Raw genomic sequence first — 18,645 nt, forward strand, 5'->3', positions numbered from 1 at the left:
GCGATGAGAGGCAGGGCAAGAAGGAGCTTAGCTCCTGGGCCTCAGAGGTTGGGAGAGAGTCTGTGGACCTTTGGCTCTGCTGAGACCCTTCTCATTGCTGCTTTCTCAATGGTTAGTCTTGCCCATTTAGTTGGGAGATCCATTCTTACTTTTTTTTTTAAGGACTTGACACACACCCCATGTTCAGTAAATATTTTCAAAATTAATAACAATAGGGAAAAAATCCTGAAGCTCTATGGGCCATTTCTCCACTTCCTTAGGCCCCATCCAATAACACCAATCTCCCTCCACCCCATAGCTCTGCAATGTCCTGCCCACAGCCGCTACACAAACTGCCTTCCCCCATGTCCACCTTCCTGTACTGATCTGGATGGCCACTGTGAGGGCACCAGCCCCAAAGTCCCCTCCACCTGCAAAGAGGGCTGCGTCTGCCAGCCTGGCTATGTACTGCACAACAACAGGTGTGTGCTCCAGATGCACTGTGACTGCAGAGACGCCCGGGGCGACCTCATTCCGGTGAGTGGGTGTGGCGAAGATCGGGAGTGCTTGCTCAGTGGGTCAGTTGTTCTCTTGTGCAAGTGTGAGGACCTGAGTTTGAATCTCCACAACTCACTAGAGATGGGCAGTTACCTGTGTCTGGAATCCCATTACTCTGCCAAAACATGGCAGGCCGAGAAAGGAGAACCCCCACAACTGCTTTGGCATGTGGGCCAGCACTCACACACATGAACACACACACGTGAACACACACTGTACAATCTTTAAAAAGATTTATTCTTATTTTATGTGTGTGGGTGACTGCATGTATTCATGTATATCATTTGGGAACCTGGTATCCACAGAAGCCAAAAGAAGGCATCAGATTCCCCGGAACTAGAGTTACAGGAGTTGTGAGCAGCCATGTGGGTACTGGGAATTGAACCCAGGTCCTCCACAAGGCAGCGAGTGCTCTTAACAGCTAAACCATCTCTGGAGCCATATAAAACTTTTTTTTTGATCTAATTTCTTCTGGAATGCTCCTGTCTGTATGTCTGGCCCTTGAGTTTGAAGGATGGTCAGGTTCTGGCACAGGCTAGGCAAGTGCTTGACTCCTAAGCTACACCTCCAGTCCATCAGTGGAAGATTCTACCACTGAACCCCACCTCCAAACCCTCATTATAAATTCTAGACAGTAGTTCTACCTGCTGAGCCAAACCCCAGCCCCTCACTGAGGGAATTCTAGGCTGGTGAGTTGTGTGACTGAGCTAGTATCCTTTGAGGTCCCTACTGAGGATTTAGGACCATGATCTACCAATGAACTGCTAATCCTCCTTCCCCATATATTTCTCTGTTCAAATACATTCCACCTATGGCTGGTTGACTCAATAGATGTGGAACTTAGGGATGGATAGGGAGGGCAGATTGAAGCTGTTCAGACACAAGGTGAGGTTGTGTCCCCGGAACAGCCTCTCTGTCCTCACTTCCTTTCTCTTCCCATGGCTTCTGCAGGCAGGCAAGACCTGGGTCTCCAGTGGCTGCACCCAGAGCTGTACCTGCATGGGAGGGGTTGTCCAATGTCGCAGCTTCAACTGCCCCCCAGGGACTCAGTGCCAGAATGGCCCAGATGGCAACATTAACTGCACCAAAATCGTCAGTAAGAGGGCAATGGGGATGGTAGGGGGGTGCTTGTGGCTGCAGGGGTGGAGACAGGGCAAGGAGCATAGGTAGTCTCTGGCTTCAGAGGCTGGTCATGAGAACTAGCACAATACAGAGGAATTGGGGCCCCACTCTGGATTGTATCCCTTTTTAGTGCTAGTCTCTTTAGTGCTAGGTTCCCACTGACTTGGGAGATATATTCATTTGTTCTCTCCTCAGGCTGGCACCCAGCGCATGATTGTCAAGTGGTTGCCGGGTGAATCGCAAAGGAAAAATAAAACCAAATCAAAAAAAAAAAAAAAAAGCAGACAGCACAAATTGTGTTGGTCATTTATCCTAGCTCGGTTTCTGCAGCCTCTGTATCTTTGGACCCCTCTGTCCCCATCTGCTAACACTACTCTCTCTCCTCCATAGATGTGAAGTGCCCCGCCCACAGCCGCTACACCCACTGCCTTCCCTCCTGTCCACCTTCCTGCTCAGACCCAGAGGGCCTCTGTGGGGGCACCATCCCAAAAGCCCCCTCCACCTGTAAAGAGGGCTGCGTCTGTCGATCTGGCTTTGTGCTGCATGACGGCAAATGCATACTCAGAATTCAGTGCAGCTGTAGAGATGACCAGGGTGTTCTCATCCCGGTGAGTGTGTGCCAAGTGTAAGCCTGGTGGACCCGGGCAGATGGCTCAGTGAGTAAGGACATGATTGGAACCTCTACAGTCCGGCGAACTGATTGTTGGAGGCCTCAGGGTTTTCTGTGAGATGGGAGGTAGAGATAGGAGAATCCCCAAAATTTAAGGGCTTGCTAATCTGTGTTGTCTGATATCTGAATATGGGATGAAAGGTGATACCAACACCCAAGATTTGTCCTCTGACCTCCACACATACGTGTGCCATCGTTAAATAGAGAAACACAAAGATTAGTTTTTTTAAAAGTAGGGGCTGGAGAGATGGTTCAGAGGTTATAAGAGCACTAACTGCTCTTCCAGAGGACCTGGGTTCAATTCTCAGCACCCACATGGCAGCTCACAACTGTCTGTAACTCTAGTTCCAGGGGACTTGACACTGGTGGCAAAAGCACATAAAATAAAAGTAATTTAAAAAAAAAGTAGTGTACCTGGAGCTTGGCTCCAGAGACAAAGGCACTTGCCTATAGGCCAAGTCAATTTCTTGAACCTATGTGGTGGAAGGAGAGAAATGACTCCAGCAAGCTGCCTTCTGATGACCATGTATGCACATGTGTGTGCACACACAAAGAAAAATATAAATGTAAAATTTTTTTCAGCGTGAGATTGGTAGCCATTTCTCTTTCCCTTTGCTTTTGTCCATCTGGGGTTCTCCTGTATTTATGGCTAGTCCTGCAGTGTGAAACTTGGATGTGCATGGCACATGCTATGGAAGTGTTCTATCATTTAACCACACATCCCCTTACATGTTTGTCACTTTGGGATTCAAGGCAAATACTGAAAAGCCTTGCTCTATAACTGAGATGTGATCCCAGACCCTACAGGAAATTTCTTAGCCACAGTTCTACCACTGAGCCACACCCCAGCCCCTCACTGGGGGACTCTAGGCAGGGGCTCTACCACTGAGCCACACCCCAGCCCCTCACTGGGGGATTCTAGGCAGGGGCTCTACCACTGAGCCACATACCTATCCGTCACCTGAAGATTCTAAATAGGCACAATCCCACTGAGATATACCGAAATTCCCCGTTGTAATAGTTTTTCCAGTATTTTCCACCTGCGATTGGTTGTTTCTATAGAATGAAACCTGTGGACAGGGAGGACAAATGTGAGTCCTTCAGACAGGGCACAAAGTTGTCTCCCTAGAACAACCATCTCTAGATGTCTACTTCTTTTTTCTCTCCGTGATCTCTGCAGGCAGACAAGACCTGGCTCTCCAAAGACTGTACCCAGAACTGTACCTGCCTGGCAGGAGACATACGTTGCCGGAATTTCCAGTGTCCCACTGGGACTCACTGCAAGGACAGTGATGATGGCAGTCATAATTGTGCCAAAGCTGATAAGGAAAATGGAGAGGGTGTGTTCTCCTGGGCCTGCGAGATCAGGATACTGAGTACCACAGTGGGGAGGGTTCTGGGGGCCCACAGCAGGGTCTCCTCTCAGCTTTCGCCTCCTAGTCATTTGGCTCCCACACTGACTTGGGAGACCCACTCTTCTTACTTTCTTCTCTCAGGACTTGGCACAGTTTATGCTCACTAAGGGTGTGCTGTACGGATAAACAAAGAGGAAAATCACAAGCTCTTCTTGCCCTGTCCCGCGTAGTTCCTTTAGTCCCTACTTCCCAGGCTCTCTGCAGCCCCGTGCACTGACTTCACACCCTTCCACCCTGTAGCTCTGCAGTGCCCAGACCACGGCTACCACACCAGCTGCCTTCCTTCCTGCATCCCATCCTGCTCCAACCTGAAGGAGCACTGTGAGGTCACCAGCCTCAAAGACCCCTCCACTTGCAAGGAAGGCTGCCTCTGTCAGTCCGGCTTTGTGTTCAACAGGGACAAGTGTGTACCCAGAATTGAGTGTGACTGCAAAGACTCCCAAGGTGCTCTCATCCCGGTGAGTGAGCTTAGAGTCTGGGACTGGGGTCTTCCTTCTTTCCCTGTTCTGTGTGCCTGGGATGTACGTGACTATATCGCTGGCCCTGGAGATGTTCAGATCCCGGAACATAGGAGCGTGCTCTTTCATTGAGCCATATTCCAGCCCCTCACTGGGGGATTCCAGACAGATAATCTGTTCCCACCTTCTTCCTAGTGGAGTCTACATAGGCCCTCTCCCACCAGGCAGCTCCAGATACAATTTTCCCCTGGTTCTGTACTTAGCTGACTTAATAGCCCGCAGGTAAGGAGGGCAAATACAAGCCCTTCAGACAGCAGGCTAAGCCTGTCTCCTTACTTCCTGCATCCTCCTGTGACTTCTGTAGGCAGGAAAGACCTGGATTGCTACAGGCTGTTCCCAGAGATGTACCTGCATGGGAGGACTTATTCAGTGCAGGGGCTTCCAGTGCCCCTCAGGAACTCAGTGCCAGGACATCGAGAATAACAGCAGCAGTTGTGCTGAAATCAGTAAGGAACCTCGAAGGGAGTTGAAGAGACTGTCCTCATGCCTGGAGGAAGCAGAGGCAGGACAAGAAAGTGCCCAGGCCCCTCCCTGGGCCTCGGAGTTCAGGGGCTGGAGGGATAACAGGGTGGGAAGGGATTCTGGAGACTGTGGCTAGGCTGTGTCCTTCTCAGTGTCAGGCTCTCTGTGGTCACGTCACAGTCCGTTTCTGTTGCTGGGATACCATGTGCTGTGACACAAAGCAGCTTAGGGACAAAGGGCTTCTTTTGGCTCACAGTTCCAGCCCATCACTGTGGGGACTTAGAGAGTTAATCACAGGCACACAGACAAAGGGCAGTGCAAGCATGCCCCCTCACTCGCATTTAGCTAGCTTTCTCTACTCTATACAGCCCAGGGCCAAACCCAGGAAATTCTGCTATCCACAGTGGCCTGAATTTCCTATATCAATTAATAGTAGTCCAGACGGTTCCAGTCTGATCTGGACAAGACTTATTACAACTCTTCCTAGATGATTCTACATTGTGTCAAATTGATAGTTAAAACTAACCATCAGAATTAGTGTCCCGTGTTACCCTGGGAGATCTACCTTTTCTTACTTTCTTCTCTTAGGGATTCCCACACAGCCCACGTCAGTAAATGTTTACTGAACGGTCCCTTTCCACTGCTAATCTCTTAATAGTTTCCCATACTGAGTTGCGGAAAACCATTCTTATTTTCTTTCCTCAGGGCTTGGCACAGAGTCCATGCTCTGCTGAATGGATAACAATGAATGAGTTCTGTTAGCCACTCCGCCCGTCCTTGTTTCTCTAGTCCCTGCTTCCTAGCCCACCCCATCCTCTCCACTAACCTTGTTCTCCCTCCACTCCATAGCTGGACAGTGCCCAGCTCACAGTCGCTATACCAGCTGCCTTCCCTCCTGTCTGCCTTCTTGTCTGGACCCCGATGGCCTCTGCAAGGACACCAGCCCCAGAGCCTCCCCCACTTGCAAGGAGGGCTGTATCTGTCAATCTGGCTACATACTGAGCGGTGACAAGTGTATTCCCAGAACTCAGTGCAGCTGCAAAGATGCCCAGGGTAACCTCATCTTGGTGAGTGGGCCTCTGAAGTTGGGTGGGGGGAGGCTGAGGCTGAAAATATGGAGAGGATCTGAGTTCTTTTTGTTGTTCTTGTTGTTTTCCAAGACAGGCTTCTCTGTGTAGCCCTGACTGTCCTGGAACTCGCTCTGTAGACCAGGCTGGCCTCGAACTCACAGAGATCCACCTGCCTCTGCCTCCCGAGTGCTGGGGTTAAAGGCGTGCGCCCTCACGCCCATCTGAGGGCCCGAGTTCTAATCTTCGTTATTCATGTAGACTGAACGCGACACTAGGGCTGCACTGAGCAATGGGGGGACACAGCAGGGACCCTTTGACATTTGGGGGCCAGAGGTAAACGACAAGGGGGAAGGCGTGTCTCATTACAAGGTAGAAAGTCATACCCCGCACCTGAGCTTGTCCTCCTGCCTCCACATGTATGTACACCTGCTCTCTCACGCAAGAACATTCACACAAGCACTAAGATTATCTACTCCCCCCCCGCCCGGAAAAAAAAGTTAGATTGTTGATGACCTTTTCCTTTTGTCTCTTTCTCTCTATGTTGGATAAATCTGTCTGTATGGCTGGCCCTGGTTTGTGAAGATCAGTCAGGGCCTGGAAAATGCTAGACAAATGTTCTCTGAGCATCTTAGCTAGCCCTTCTTTGAGGGATTCTAGGCAGGGGCTCTACCACTGAGCCACACCCCAGCCCCTCACTGGGGGATTCTAGGCAGGGGCTCTACCACTGAGCCACTCTACCTGTAAGTTCAGATGCAGTTTTTCTCACTCTAGTAGTTGACTCAGTAGGTGTGGAACTTGCAGATTAAGCTTGGTTCCTTAGAATCATCCTTTCTCTTCCCTGGCTTCTGCAGGCAGGCAAGACCTGGATCTCCAGTGGCTGCACCCAGAGCTGTGCCTGCATCAATGGGACCATCCAGTGCCAAAAGTTCAGCTGCCCCTCGGAGACCCACTGCCAGCATAGTGATGATGGCAGCAGTAACTGTGCGGCCAACAGTAAGGGAGCCACTGGGAAAGGTGGTGAGGGTATCCTCTTTACTGGAGGAATCAGAAGCAGGGCAAGAGGAACCTAGTCTCCTGGGCCTTAGAGATGGGAGGTAGGAGCTACCACAGAGGGGAGGGGTCTGGGAACCCACGGTAGGGCCTCTGCTCAGTGTCTCCCAATGGTTCAGCTCCCGTGTTGACTTAGGAGGGCCACTCTCTCAGGAATCACCACAGTCCATGCTCACTACGCGTCTGCTGAATGAATGAATAATGAATGGAGGGGAAACCCACAAACAAGCTGTGTTGGTCATTCGTCCTAGCCTGGTTTCTGAAGCCTCTGCTCCCACCATCATTCTCAGGCCCTCTCCACTAACACCACGCCACTTCCATCCGACAGCCTTTCAATGCCCAGCCCACAGCCACTTCACCAACTGCCTTCCTTCCTGTTTACCCTCCTGCTTGAATCCCGATGGGCACTGCGAGGGCACCAGCACCAAAGTCCCTGCCGTCTGCAATGCAGGCTGCCTCTGTCAACCTGGCTATGTGCTGAATAATGACGAGTGTGTGCCCAGAATCCAGTGTGGCTGCAAAGATGTCCAGGGCACTCTCATTCCAGTGAGTGAGCGTGAAAAATGGGATTAGTGTGTGTGTGGAAAGGGTGGGGGGTGAAAACTTCAGTTCAAGTCCCCATGATCCATTTAAACTGGGCACAGTGGTTTGTAATCCCAGAGCTCCTGCCGAAATATGAAAGGTACAAACAGGACAACCCTCAGAAATGTGCAGGCTAGACAGTCTGGTGTACATAGTAGTGAGCATCATCCAAACCAAGATGGGAGAGAGAAAGAGAGAGGGAGGGAGAGATGGGGAGAAAGAGAGAGAGAGAACCTGTTCTGGTGCAAAGTGGAATGAAAGACCAACACCTGAGAATGTCTTCTGCCCTTCAGGAGTACATGCACACCCACACATGCGTGAACACAAATGTGCGTGGGCACACAAACACATTTCTGAAAGTGGTCTTGGGAGCCATTTTATCTGTCTTGTCACATGATGCTCCTATCTCTATGGCTTGTCCTGGAGTTGAAGGGTAGTCACTTCTTGGCATATGCTGGACAAGTGCCCTACTGCTTGCTGCTCTGTCCCCTTGCACTGAGCTACACCCTCTGCTGTTCGCTGGGGACTTCGTCCTCTTGTGGCTTCTACAGGAAAACAAGACGTGGATCACTGGTGAATGTACCCAGAGCTGTACCTGCAGAGGAGGGACTGTCCAGTGTCATAACTTCAAATGCCCAACAGGGTCCCATTGCGAGTACAATAAAGATGGCAGCAGAAGCTGTGTCACCAGCGGTAAGAAAGCCATGGGGGAAGGATCAGAGAGAGGGCAAGAAGGAAGGTAGTTCTCTGGGGGACACAGTCCATACTCAGTAAATCTTTGCTGGATGAATAACAAAAGGGGCAGAGGAAGCCCTAAAGTTTCTTAGTTGTTCTGCCCACCCTGTTTAACATGGCCTCTGCTTCCTTGGGCTCCTCTGGTTCTCTGCACTAATGCCACTCCGTTTCTGCCACAAAGCTCTGAAATGTCCGGCCCGCAGCTTCTACACCAGCTGCCTCCCATCCTGTCTACCTACCTGCTCGGATCCAGAGGGCCTCTGCCAGGGCTCCAGCCCCAGGGTCCCCTCCCCCTGCAAGGAGGGCTGTGTCTGTCGATCCGGCTACGTGCTGCATGACAACAAGTGTGTGCTCAGAATTCACTGTGGCTGCAAGGACGCCCGGGGCAACCTCATCCAGGTAAGCAGGCCTGGAGACTGCCATGAGGGAATGGGAGTTGGCTCCGTAAATGTGAGGACCTGAGTTGAGTTCCCACTACCCATGGAAGCTAGGTACAGCTGTCTGTGACCCCAGTTTTCTTATGATATAAGAGGTGACACCTCAACATGGATGTATGCCCATTTACACACGCACACCTAGATTTTTAAGGTTAGGATTAGAGCTTCTTTCTCTTTGTCTCTCTGGATACTCTTACTTATATGGTTAGCTCCGGGGTTTGAAGGTTTTAGAGTCTTGGCACGTGCCAGGGGACTGCTCTGCCACTGAACCACATGTCCTAGTGTTCAATGGAGGATTCTAGACAGATGTTCCTCTGCTGGACCATACCTCTAACGCTCACTGGGGGATTCTAAACAAGCACTATACCTGCCACTGGGTACTGCCAACATCTCACTAAGAATTCTGGGCCAGTACTCTAGCTACTACTGGGTCACACCCCCTGAGCCATGTTCCCATCCCTCACTCAGTGTTCTAGTCAGGCTCGGTTATGCCCACAATCCCAGTGGGCAATTTAAAAGGACTTTTTTTGTCATCTGTAGTTGGTTGACTCGGTGGATATGGAACCTGCAGGTGCATAGGGCAAATATAAGACCCTTGGACAGAAAACTAAGCCCTATGTTCTCTCTCTCTTTTCCTTCTGGTGACTTCTGCAGACCGGCCAGACATGGATCTCTACTGACTGTACCCGGATTTGTGCGTGCAAGGAAGGACTCTTTCAATGCCAGAACTTCCAGTGCCCCTCAGGGACCCACTGCCAACAATATCAAGACGGCAGCAGTAACTGTGTCTCCGACAGTAAGGGAGCACATGGGAAGGGAAGGACAGAACCAGCTCATGGCTGGAGAAATCCGAGGCATGGCCTGAGCCCCATTCTTCTTCCACTCCACAGCGCTGAAGTGCCCAGCCAACAGCCTCTACACCAGTTGCCTTCCCTCCTGTCTGCCTTCCTGCTCCAACCCAAAAGGCCACTGTGAGGGCGTCAGCCCCAAAGACTCCTCCACCTGCAAGGAGGGCTGTGTCTGTCGACCTGACTACCTGCTCAGTGAGGACAAGTGTGTACCCAGAAACCAATGTGGCTGCAAAGATGCCAAGGGTGACCTCATCCCAGTGAGTTGGTGTGGAGCCTGGGATGGCGGGGAGTGGGGGGCAGGCACCCTCTGCCTTTCTCAGCCTTGGATGCGCCTGTTTATATGGTTGGCCCTGGAATGTGAAAGCTGGTAGACCTTAGAATGAGTTTTAATTTTTGTTTTTTTCATTTTTCAAAGATAAAGACTCCTGTAACTCAGGCTGGTCTCAAACTCACTGCATACCTGAAGATGGTCTTGAACTCCAGGTCCTCCTGCTTTGACTTTTGGAGAACGGGAATGACAGGCTGCCCCACCATGCCTGGGTTGTGTGGTGCCTGGGGTGGAAGCCAGGGCTTTGTACATCATAGGCAAGCATTCTACCAATCGAGCCACATTCCCAGCCCTCATAGATTGGGAACTGTGTCCGGGAATCCCCGCAGCTGAAACCAAGGTAGAGGGTGACCAAACAGGAAGAACTTTGTTGCTCCATTTCCTCCCACAAAGCCCAGTGACCTGACTTTGATCCCAGGCTACTGAAAGAAATGTCCTCTGGCCACCCCTCCCACACACATATGCTATGGCATCCAATGCCCAAAATAAGTATTTTTTCTATTTTTTGAAAGTCAGATGTAGTATTATTTACTTGTAATCCCAGCATTGAAGAGGTGGAGATAGGCAGATAGATCTCCAGGGCTCACTGGCCAGCCAACCTAGCCTACTTAGCAAGTTCAAGACTTAATGAGACACCCTGCCTCAAAGAACAAGGTGAACAGTTCCTAAGGAAAAGCTTGTCCTTTGGCCCTCCTCTACACATGTACGTGCATATATGTCTACATGCATGCACATACACACACACACACATGAACACATGCATTCACACACATACATCCACACACAAGTAATAAGTAAAATACATAGTACTGATATATCTTCCTATTTGATTTAAATAATTCTACATGAATTATAATAAGACTATGTAAAGTTATACAAATTGTTGGGAATATTTCCTAACCAAACCACTCTGCCAATGCAAAATAATCCCAATCAAACCAAATCAGACCAAATTAAAAGATATCCAGGTTTAATTAGACACCTGCACTCCTGGGTGGCCCAGAGGGGAACAGGAAGTCGCCAATGCGACCACCAGAGAGGAAAAGGGAACACCACGGGTTTATTTTCTGGGGAACAATCTAAATAGCCTGTGGGAGTGGTCTTGACCTTTCCTGGGGAAGGGTCAAGGATTGGCTGGCTACCTTGACCCTTCTTGGAGAGGGGTGAAGACTGTATAAGGGGTGATATTTATGACCTACATTTTAGGCTCTCTTCTCACTTGTTGATGTTGGTGAGGCTGGACCTCCATGGTGTGACGTAGAGGACGAGCCCCCATGGGGGCATTGTGATTTCCAGTGTCCACATTGCTGGCAGATAGGGCATGGCCTTGTAGGAGGCCCAGGGCAATATTGTGCCGAATGGCCATTTAGAACACCTTTTTTTTTTTTTTTTTGATTTTCGAGACAGGGTTTCTCCGTAGCTTTTGGTTCCTGTCCTGGAACTAGCTCTTGTAGACCAGGCTGGCCTCGAACTCACAGAGATCACCTGCCTCTGCCTCCCGAGTGCTGGGATTAAAGGCATACGCCACCACCGCCTGGCTAGAACACCTTTGAAGCAGCTTACTGGCAAGGTTGACTTAAGCTGAGCTCTGCTGGGATGGAGCCTTGTGGTTGACTTCCTGTATCCCCCTTCCAGGAGTCTTGTTGGCCTTAGGGCAGCTGCTAAGGCTTGGGCCTGGAGCATTACTGCCTGTTACACCCTCATCTGTCAGGAAGACTCAGCTTTCTCTTCTTGGGCATTAAAAACTTTAAAGGCTATTTTCACCAATTCTTGTATAGGATTTAACTTTTCTCTAATATCTGGTGCTGACTGAGAAATTAAATGGGTAGCTAGGACCATGGCTCCTGCGGGGAGGCTAAATCCAGCCATGTATATTGGACCATGCTCTCTTGTAACCTATTTTAAAAAATGGCTGGGTTTTCGTCAGCTAGCTGTGTGATCTCTTGAAGTTTGTCAAAATTAACTACTTTTTCTGAGACCATTTCCATACCCTGAAGGAGGCAATGAACCATGATGCCCCGCCCAACCGCTTTGGCCAGGTTGGTAGTCCCAGTGTGGTTCTGTGGCTGGCACAGCCACTTCCCCCACAGGGACCGTACAGATGAGTCTGGTCTGCATACTGTCTAGCTGCTTCCTGAATTCTACTTAGCTCCTCAGGAGTGAGAGTAGAAGCCTGGATGACATAGAAGTCATGCCAGGTTAGATCGTAGGCCTGGGACAGACAGTGAAACTCTTTAATATAAGCAGGAGGATTAGCAGAAAAGGACCCCAGCTGCTTTTCTCTCTGAGGAAGATCTGGAAGAGAAAAGGGAACATGGACTTTAATAATGCCATCAGCTCCCGCTACTTCCCAGAGAGGATAGAGAAGGACAGGGTTATGGTGGGATCTGATATGAGAGGAGACAAGGAAGGATTGGGGGAGTTAACCCATTGTGCAAAGGGGGTCCGAGGATAGGAAGATGGGGTGGAGGGCGGGGAGAAGGTGGGTAAGGGGAAAGTTGACCTTGAACTTCCGGTTTGGCTAGGGAAGGAGTAGGTGAGGGTGGGTAGGGAGAGGCATATGAAGAATGTTGCTCTATAGGGGGGTTGGGAGTAGTGAGGGTTCCAGGGAGTAGGTGAGGGGCCAAGCTATCAGGATCCCAGTTCCAAGATGACTGGGAATCTGGAAGCACCATGAACCTAGCAACAAAAACTGGTGCTGCAAGACACTGGTTACTGAGGGAGGGGCAAGAATTCAGTGCCCAAAAATCGTGAACACGAGAGAGTTCTGTCCATTTATCTCCACAGCAACAAAAATTTTCTAGGTCTTGGAGGACAGTAAACTCAAGGCTTTTCTCTGGTGGCCATCACGTCCCATTGTCAAGATCATACTGGGGCCAAATCTTAGTGTATAGAGAAATTAGCCGCTTGGGACAGATTGAATCAGACAGATTTATAAAGACTTTTTTTTTTTTTTAAGAGGCATTCCAGGGCGATAACGGATCTGGCTTTGAATTGCAAGCGCCCATTTTAAAAGTCTATGCCCAGTTGTGTGGCTCAAGTCTATCACAGTGTGTCCACTGAAATAACTCTTGGGCCCAAACAGGGCTGTGAAAATCAATTGTCAGGCGTCCCTGCACAAACAAAATTCACCTCAGCAAAAGTCTCAGCTTTCACCACGTGGGTGAGGCTTTTGGTGCGGACCACATCTTCCACAAAAGCCCGAAAATCAAGAAAAGTAAACACAAACAAAACCCTAGTAGTATAGGCAAGAAAAAGATACTCACTACAATGAAGCCTACCTAGCCCGGAGCCGAATTTAGCCTGTCGGAGAGCTGGGTGGGGGGAGGATAAGGGCGTTTCCAGCACGTGGCTGTGGACCCGCGGGAAAAACAACCCCTTGGTGGGACCTCCAAGATGTTAGGAATATTTTCTAACCCAGCCACTCCGCCAACACACAATAATTCTAATTAAACCAAATCAGACCAAATTAAATATATCCAGGTTTAATTAGATGCCTGTGCTCCCAGGTGACCCTTAGGGGAACCGGAAGCCGCCAACACCATCACCCACCAGAGAGAAAAAGGGAAAAACACATGTTTATTTTCTGGGGAGCCGTTTAAATTGCCTGTGAGAATGGTCTTGACCTTTCCTGGGGAAGGGTCAAGGTTCGAAGAGCACAGGGGAGGGTCCTCCAAAGTTGGAGGCTGAGGCTGGGATTACACAAATAGTTCTGCTGTATTATTTAGGGAATAATGACATAAAATTTCTTTCTAGAACCTAGGGCCTCATTCATGGTAGTCATTAAGTCTACCCCTGACCCATACTCTATCCCTTCACTAGGAGATTCTAGGGGCTCTACTGTCTGTGCCCCAACACCTCACTGGGGGATTCTAGGCAGGGGCTCTACCACTGAGATCTACCCCTAACCATAGATACAATTTTTTGATATTTGGACCATGTGGTAGTTTTATTTTATTATGTTTTCTTTTTATTTGTTCTTCTCTCACACAGACTGCATCCTTCCTTCCTTCCCTCCCTCCACCTTCCCTCTTCCCCAGATCCACTTCTCCTTTTCTGTTCAGAAAAGAGCAGACCTCCCAGGGACACCAACCAAACACAGCCTTGCAAGCTACAGTAAGACCAGGCACATATAAAAGCTGGAGGCAATTGTTTCAAATATTTTCATTCCATAGTTAGTTGGCTTGATAGACATGGGACCTGCAGGTAGGGAGGTCCAATGCAAACCATTCTCATGGGAGCCAAGCCTTTCTCTTTAGAATTACCACCCCTGTCCTCACTCCCTTTCTCTTCCCTTGCCTTCTGCAGATAGGCAAGACCTGGCTCTCCAGTGGCTGCACCCAGAGCTGTACCTGCGTGGATGGAGCTGTTCAGTGCCGGAATTTCAGCTGCCCCACAGGGTCCCACTGCCAGCACAGTGATGACGGCAGCAGTAACTGTGCGGCCAACAGTAAGGGAGCCGTGGGGGAGGGGGAGGGGAGGGGAGCCCTGGTGACCGAAAGAATCAGAGGCAGGGCCCCTGGCCTAAGAGGGAGGGTAATCAGAAATACCACAGTTAGGAAGAGATTCTGGGAGACCAGTAGCTGGGCTGAGGTCCTTTCCAGTGTGCACATTTCTTTTTTTTTTTTTTTGGTTTTTCGAGACTGGGTTTCTCTGTGGCTTTGGAGCCTGTCCTGGAACTAGCTCTGTAGACCAGGCTGGTCTCGAACTCACAGAGATCCGCCTGCCTCTGCCTCCCGAGTGCTGGGATTAAAGGCATGCGCCACCACCGCCCGGCTCAGTGTGCACATTTCTTGACAGAACTGGAAAAATGTACCATCTTTGGGGACCCCTATTACCACACTTTCGATGGCTTCTCCTACCGCTTCCTGGGTCGGATGAACTACTATCTCATAAAGACAGTGGACAAACTCCCAGAGGGGATGGAGCACCTGGTCATAGAGGGGCGCAACAAAATATCCCCCAAAGGGAGTCCAACCTTGCATGAAGTGACCACGAACGTCTACGGCTATAAAATACAGCTCCAAGAAGGGCTGGTGGCTTTGGTGAGTAAAGGGGCACGACCAGACCTGAAGGGAACCTGGAGACCACTGTAGACCGCCTGTGGTTAGCAAAACCAGAGTGCTCCATTGTCAGGGAGTTTCCAGGGGTGCAGACTGCTCTTAGAAGTCAGAGTTGGTACCACTTCCTGGAAAAAAGGGGCTGAAGAAAGAGCTGGGAGGATGAAGGGAGCGGAGGGAGGGGCAGAAGGGAGGACGGCATGTGGTAACGGGGCTGGAGCCGCCTCGGGGCTGGCTAGAAAAGCAGCATCCTTTTACACTTATTTCAATTTTAAATATTTACTTATTTGTTTATCATTTATTTATTTATGTGTGTCTATGTAAGTATATCCACATATGTATGAGTGCCCACAGAGGCCAAAAGGTGTCATGAACCCTGAATCTAGTGTTATAGGTAGTTGTGAACAGTCCAACGAGGATTCTAGGAACCGAATGCAGGTCCTCTGGAGACACAGCAACCACTGTCAACCTATGGGTTGTCTCTCTGGCACACTTTCTTATTTATTGTACGTGTTTGGGCATGTGTGGAGGTCAGAAGACATCTTGGAGGAGTCAGTTCTCTGAGTCCACCGTGTAGGTCCTGGAAGTCGACCTCAGGTCCTCCAGATCAGTGGCAAGTGCCTCTACCCACTGAGCTATCTCTTTCTGAGTGTTTGCAAGGAAGGAACTGGGGTATAAAGGGAGGTCTCTGACACTGGGGGTAATGAAAACTCCAGCGAGCTGGGCGAAGCCAGGCGCAGACAACAGCAGCAGTGAGTGTGGCCCACTTAGCACACTGTGCAGCTACAGTCTTCCATTTCAAGGTCAACAACCAAAAGGTGGCAATCCCCTACAACCCAAATGACCGCCTGGGGGTCTTCCTGCGGGCGCAGCGGCTGTTTCTCCTCACTGACTTTGAAATGGTGGTGGACTTCGACGGGAAGCACACTGCAGGTAACTGGGGCACAGACTCAGACCGCAGAGGACCTGTCTCTGAGCCTGGCATGCTCGCTCACATGCGTAATCCCAACCCTCGGGAGCCAGAGGCAGGAGGATCTCCAGTGAGATTGGGGACAATGTGGTCTACATCGTGAATTCCAGCCTGTCCAGGGCTTACAGTGCAATACTGTCCCAAAGAAACCCAGTAAAGCAGTGGTGGCGCACTCAGGAGGCAGACGCAGGCGGATCTCTGTGAGTTTGAAGTCAGCCTGGTCTACAGAGCGAGTTCCAGGACAGTCAAGGCTGTTAGAGAGAGAAACCCTGTCTCGAAAAATGAAAAAAAAAAAAAAGAACCCAATCAAACCCTAACCAAGAAACTGACAGTGCAGTGTGGAGAAGCTAGCCTCAGCTACACAGCTGGAGCACACCTGTAGTCTCTCGGCAGTCGGGAAGTGGATGCGGGAGGGTCAGGAGTGTGAAGCTAGCCTCAACTACATAGCCTGTTTGAGTCCAGCTTGGGCTATATGAGACCCTGTCTCAAAAATGAAAATAGCAACAATAAAGCCAATAACCACAGAAAAATAGGAACCCCATTTCTGGGATGGAAAGGCACAGCTCAGATAGGTCAGAGGAAGATGTCTTATACCTGGGAATAGAGCCCCCAGCCTGAAAGGGAGACTCAGATTGTGGAGGGGAGAGCAGAGTTTGGCTCACTACTTTGTCCTGCAGTGATCTCCTTGCCTACCATGTACCGTGGGCTGATACGGGGCCTGTGTGGAAACTATGATAAGGACCGAGCCAATGACTTGATGCTGCCCAGTGGAACACTCACCTCAAACATCAATGCCTTTGGCAACAGTTGGGAGGTGAAGATGGTGAAAGCCCTCTTACGATTGCCAAGGTGAGGGCTGGGGATTGGGAGATGACTAAGAGTCTCTTTCACTGGAGGTGTAGAGGACCGAACCTGTAGACTTGTGCACATAATCTGAGCCACACTCCTTGCCCTTACTGAGAATCAAAGCCAGGTGCTCTCCCACCGAGCCACACCCCAGCCCCTCCACTGGGGGATTCTAGGCAGGGGCTCTACCACTGAGCCACACCCCAGCCCCTCACTGGGGGATTCTCTTCAGGCACTGTCCCTCTGAGTTGGGTATCTCCTACCCAGCAAGTCTCTTTTTCCACTGCCTTAACCCTCTGGTCCGCAACACGGACTCACCTTCTGTCACTCGGTCTCTTACTGACCAGTGGGAACAGCTGCTCATTGGAAATCCCCATGTGCCCTTGTCCTTTCCTTCACTTTTCTGCACATTTGTTGTATTTATTTTTTCCCTCAAGTTCACCTCCCTCCCAAACCTCACACAGCCTCTTGGCATCCCCACTTCAGGGCCCTACCAGAAGAAGGGGGAGAGGAAGAGTCTGACCCTCTGCCGTCAGAGTGCAGCCCAGAGCAGACAGCGCTCCTCAGCAGCACCCAGGCCTGTAGGGTGGTGGTGGACCCCCAGGGTCCCTTTGCTGCCTGTCACCAGATTGTAGCCCCAGAGCCCTTCGAGCAGTGAGTTACAGGCCCAGTACTCACAAGAATGTTCCAGATTCCTGCTGTGGTTTTCCTCTCTGACCCCCTCTAGCTCTGTGGGCTTGGTTCTTCTCCCTTGTGACCCCATTTCCTACTGACTCCCCCCATTCTACATCCTGTTTTTCTGCAATCCTTTATCCCCATGCTACCCCTCTAGCCTGCCGACTTTCTGTGTGGGGTTCTGGGCCCCTCTTCTCTATTTTATTTTTAATCCATTTTATTCTGTATTTATTTAGGTCTCGTGTAGCCCAGGCTAATATATGCCTAAGGATGACCTTGAATTTCTGATCCTTCTGCCTCCACCTCCCAAGTGCTGGGATTACAGGCGTGGGCCACCATGCCTTGCTTTTGTGGTACAGGGGATGGAACCCAGGGCTTCACGCATGTTAAGCAAACACTCTACCAACTTGGCTGCCTCCTCAGCTTTTGCTTATTATCTACTTGGGGGGATTTGCGAGGGGAATGGGCACGCACCTTTTCGTTCAGTGTATGTGCCATGTATGTTTACATAGGTCAGAGATCGACTTCTGGGCCATCCACCTTTCTTTCCTTTTGTGTGAGTGTTGGGTCATCAAGAGTTAAAGTCCAGTGTCTTGCTTTCTCTCTTTGCCTTATTCCTTTGAGACAGGGTTTCACACCCAACCTGCAGCTCACTGGGGTTTTTTTGGCTAGACTGTGAGAGAGTGAACCCCATTGATCCTTTTGTTTTTACTCCCTGACGAAACTGGGATTACAGGCATGTGTGGGATTCGAACTCAATTCCTCATACTTGATCAGCAGGTACTTTTTCCTAGTGGCATCTCCCCAGCTTCCACCTTGTTTTGAGACAAGTTTCTAACTTGAGCCTAAGGCTGACTGATTAGGCTAAGATGGCTGGCTGGTGAGCCTCAGGGACCCTCCTGTTTCCCCTTCACCAACACTGGAATTACAAGCACCTCACCACACCCTGCTTGTTTTTAGCATGGATAGTGGGAATCAAACAGGCCCTTTCTTATTCTTGCAAGGCAGGCACTTGGTCAGCTGAGCCATGTCTCCAGCCCCCAGCCCCTTGCCTGGGCCCTTTTTCCACAAGGCTGGCTCTCCTTGCTCCCCCTCTCTAAAGCACACCTACTCCACCCTCCCCTTCTACCCCAGACACTGTATGTCCGACGTGTGCACTGGTTGGAAAACCAAAGAAGAAGAGGAGTTTCGATGCCGGGTCCTCAGTGGATACGCAATCATTTGCCAGGAGGCAGGTGCCAACACAACTGGCTGGCGGGACCAGACGCACTGTGGTGAGGCTCTGTTTCTGCCCGGCAGCCGGCTCTCACTCCTCAG

General features: G+C 50.3%; 1 protein-coding gene across 1 annotated transcript in view; it reads left to right on the plus strand.

The window, feature by feature from the left end:
* Positions 1–18,645, plus strand: part of Zan (zonadhesin) — an 88,261-nt gene that overhangs the window by 61,221 nt on the left and 8,395 nt on the right. The window contains 19 exon segments of the mRNA XM_050131142.1: positions 299–516; positions 1,489–1,633; positions 2,050–2,267; positions 3,510–3,669; positions 3,985–4,202; positions 4,567–4,708; positions 5,574–5,791; positions 6,646–6,787; positions 7,173–7,390; positions 7,978–8,119; positions 8,343–8,560; positions 9,253–9,394; positions 9,489–9,706; positions 14,086–14,227; positions 14,578–14,822; positions 15,641–15,770; positions 16,485–16,656; positions 17,140–17,307; positions 18,463–18,602. Coding sequence (XP_049987099.1) covers positions 299–516; positions 1,489–1,633; positions 2,050–2,267; positions 3,510–3,669; positions 3,985–4,202; positions 4,567–4,708; positions 5,574–5,791; positions 6,646–6,787; positions 7,173–7,390; positions 7,978–8,119; positions 8,343–8,560; positions 9,253–9,394; positions 9,489–9,706; positions 14,086–14,227; positions 14,578–14,822; positions 15,641–15,770; positions 16,485–16,656; positions 17,140–17,307; positions 18,463–18,602 — 3,396 coding nt within the window.

This window comes from Alexandromys fortis, unplaced genomic scaffold (genome assembly GCF_014885135.2).
Source record: "Alexandromys fortis isolate MF-2015 unplaced genomic scaffold, M_Fortis_MF-2015_v1.1 scaffold_370, whole genome shotgun sequence".
Classification (NCBI taxonomy): domain Eukaryota; kingdom Metazoa; phylum Chordata; class Mammalia; order Rodentia; family Cricetidae; genus Alexandromys; species Alexandromys fortis.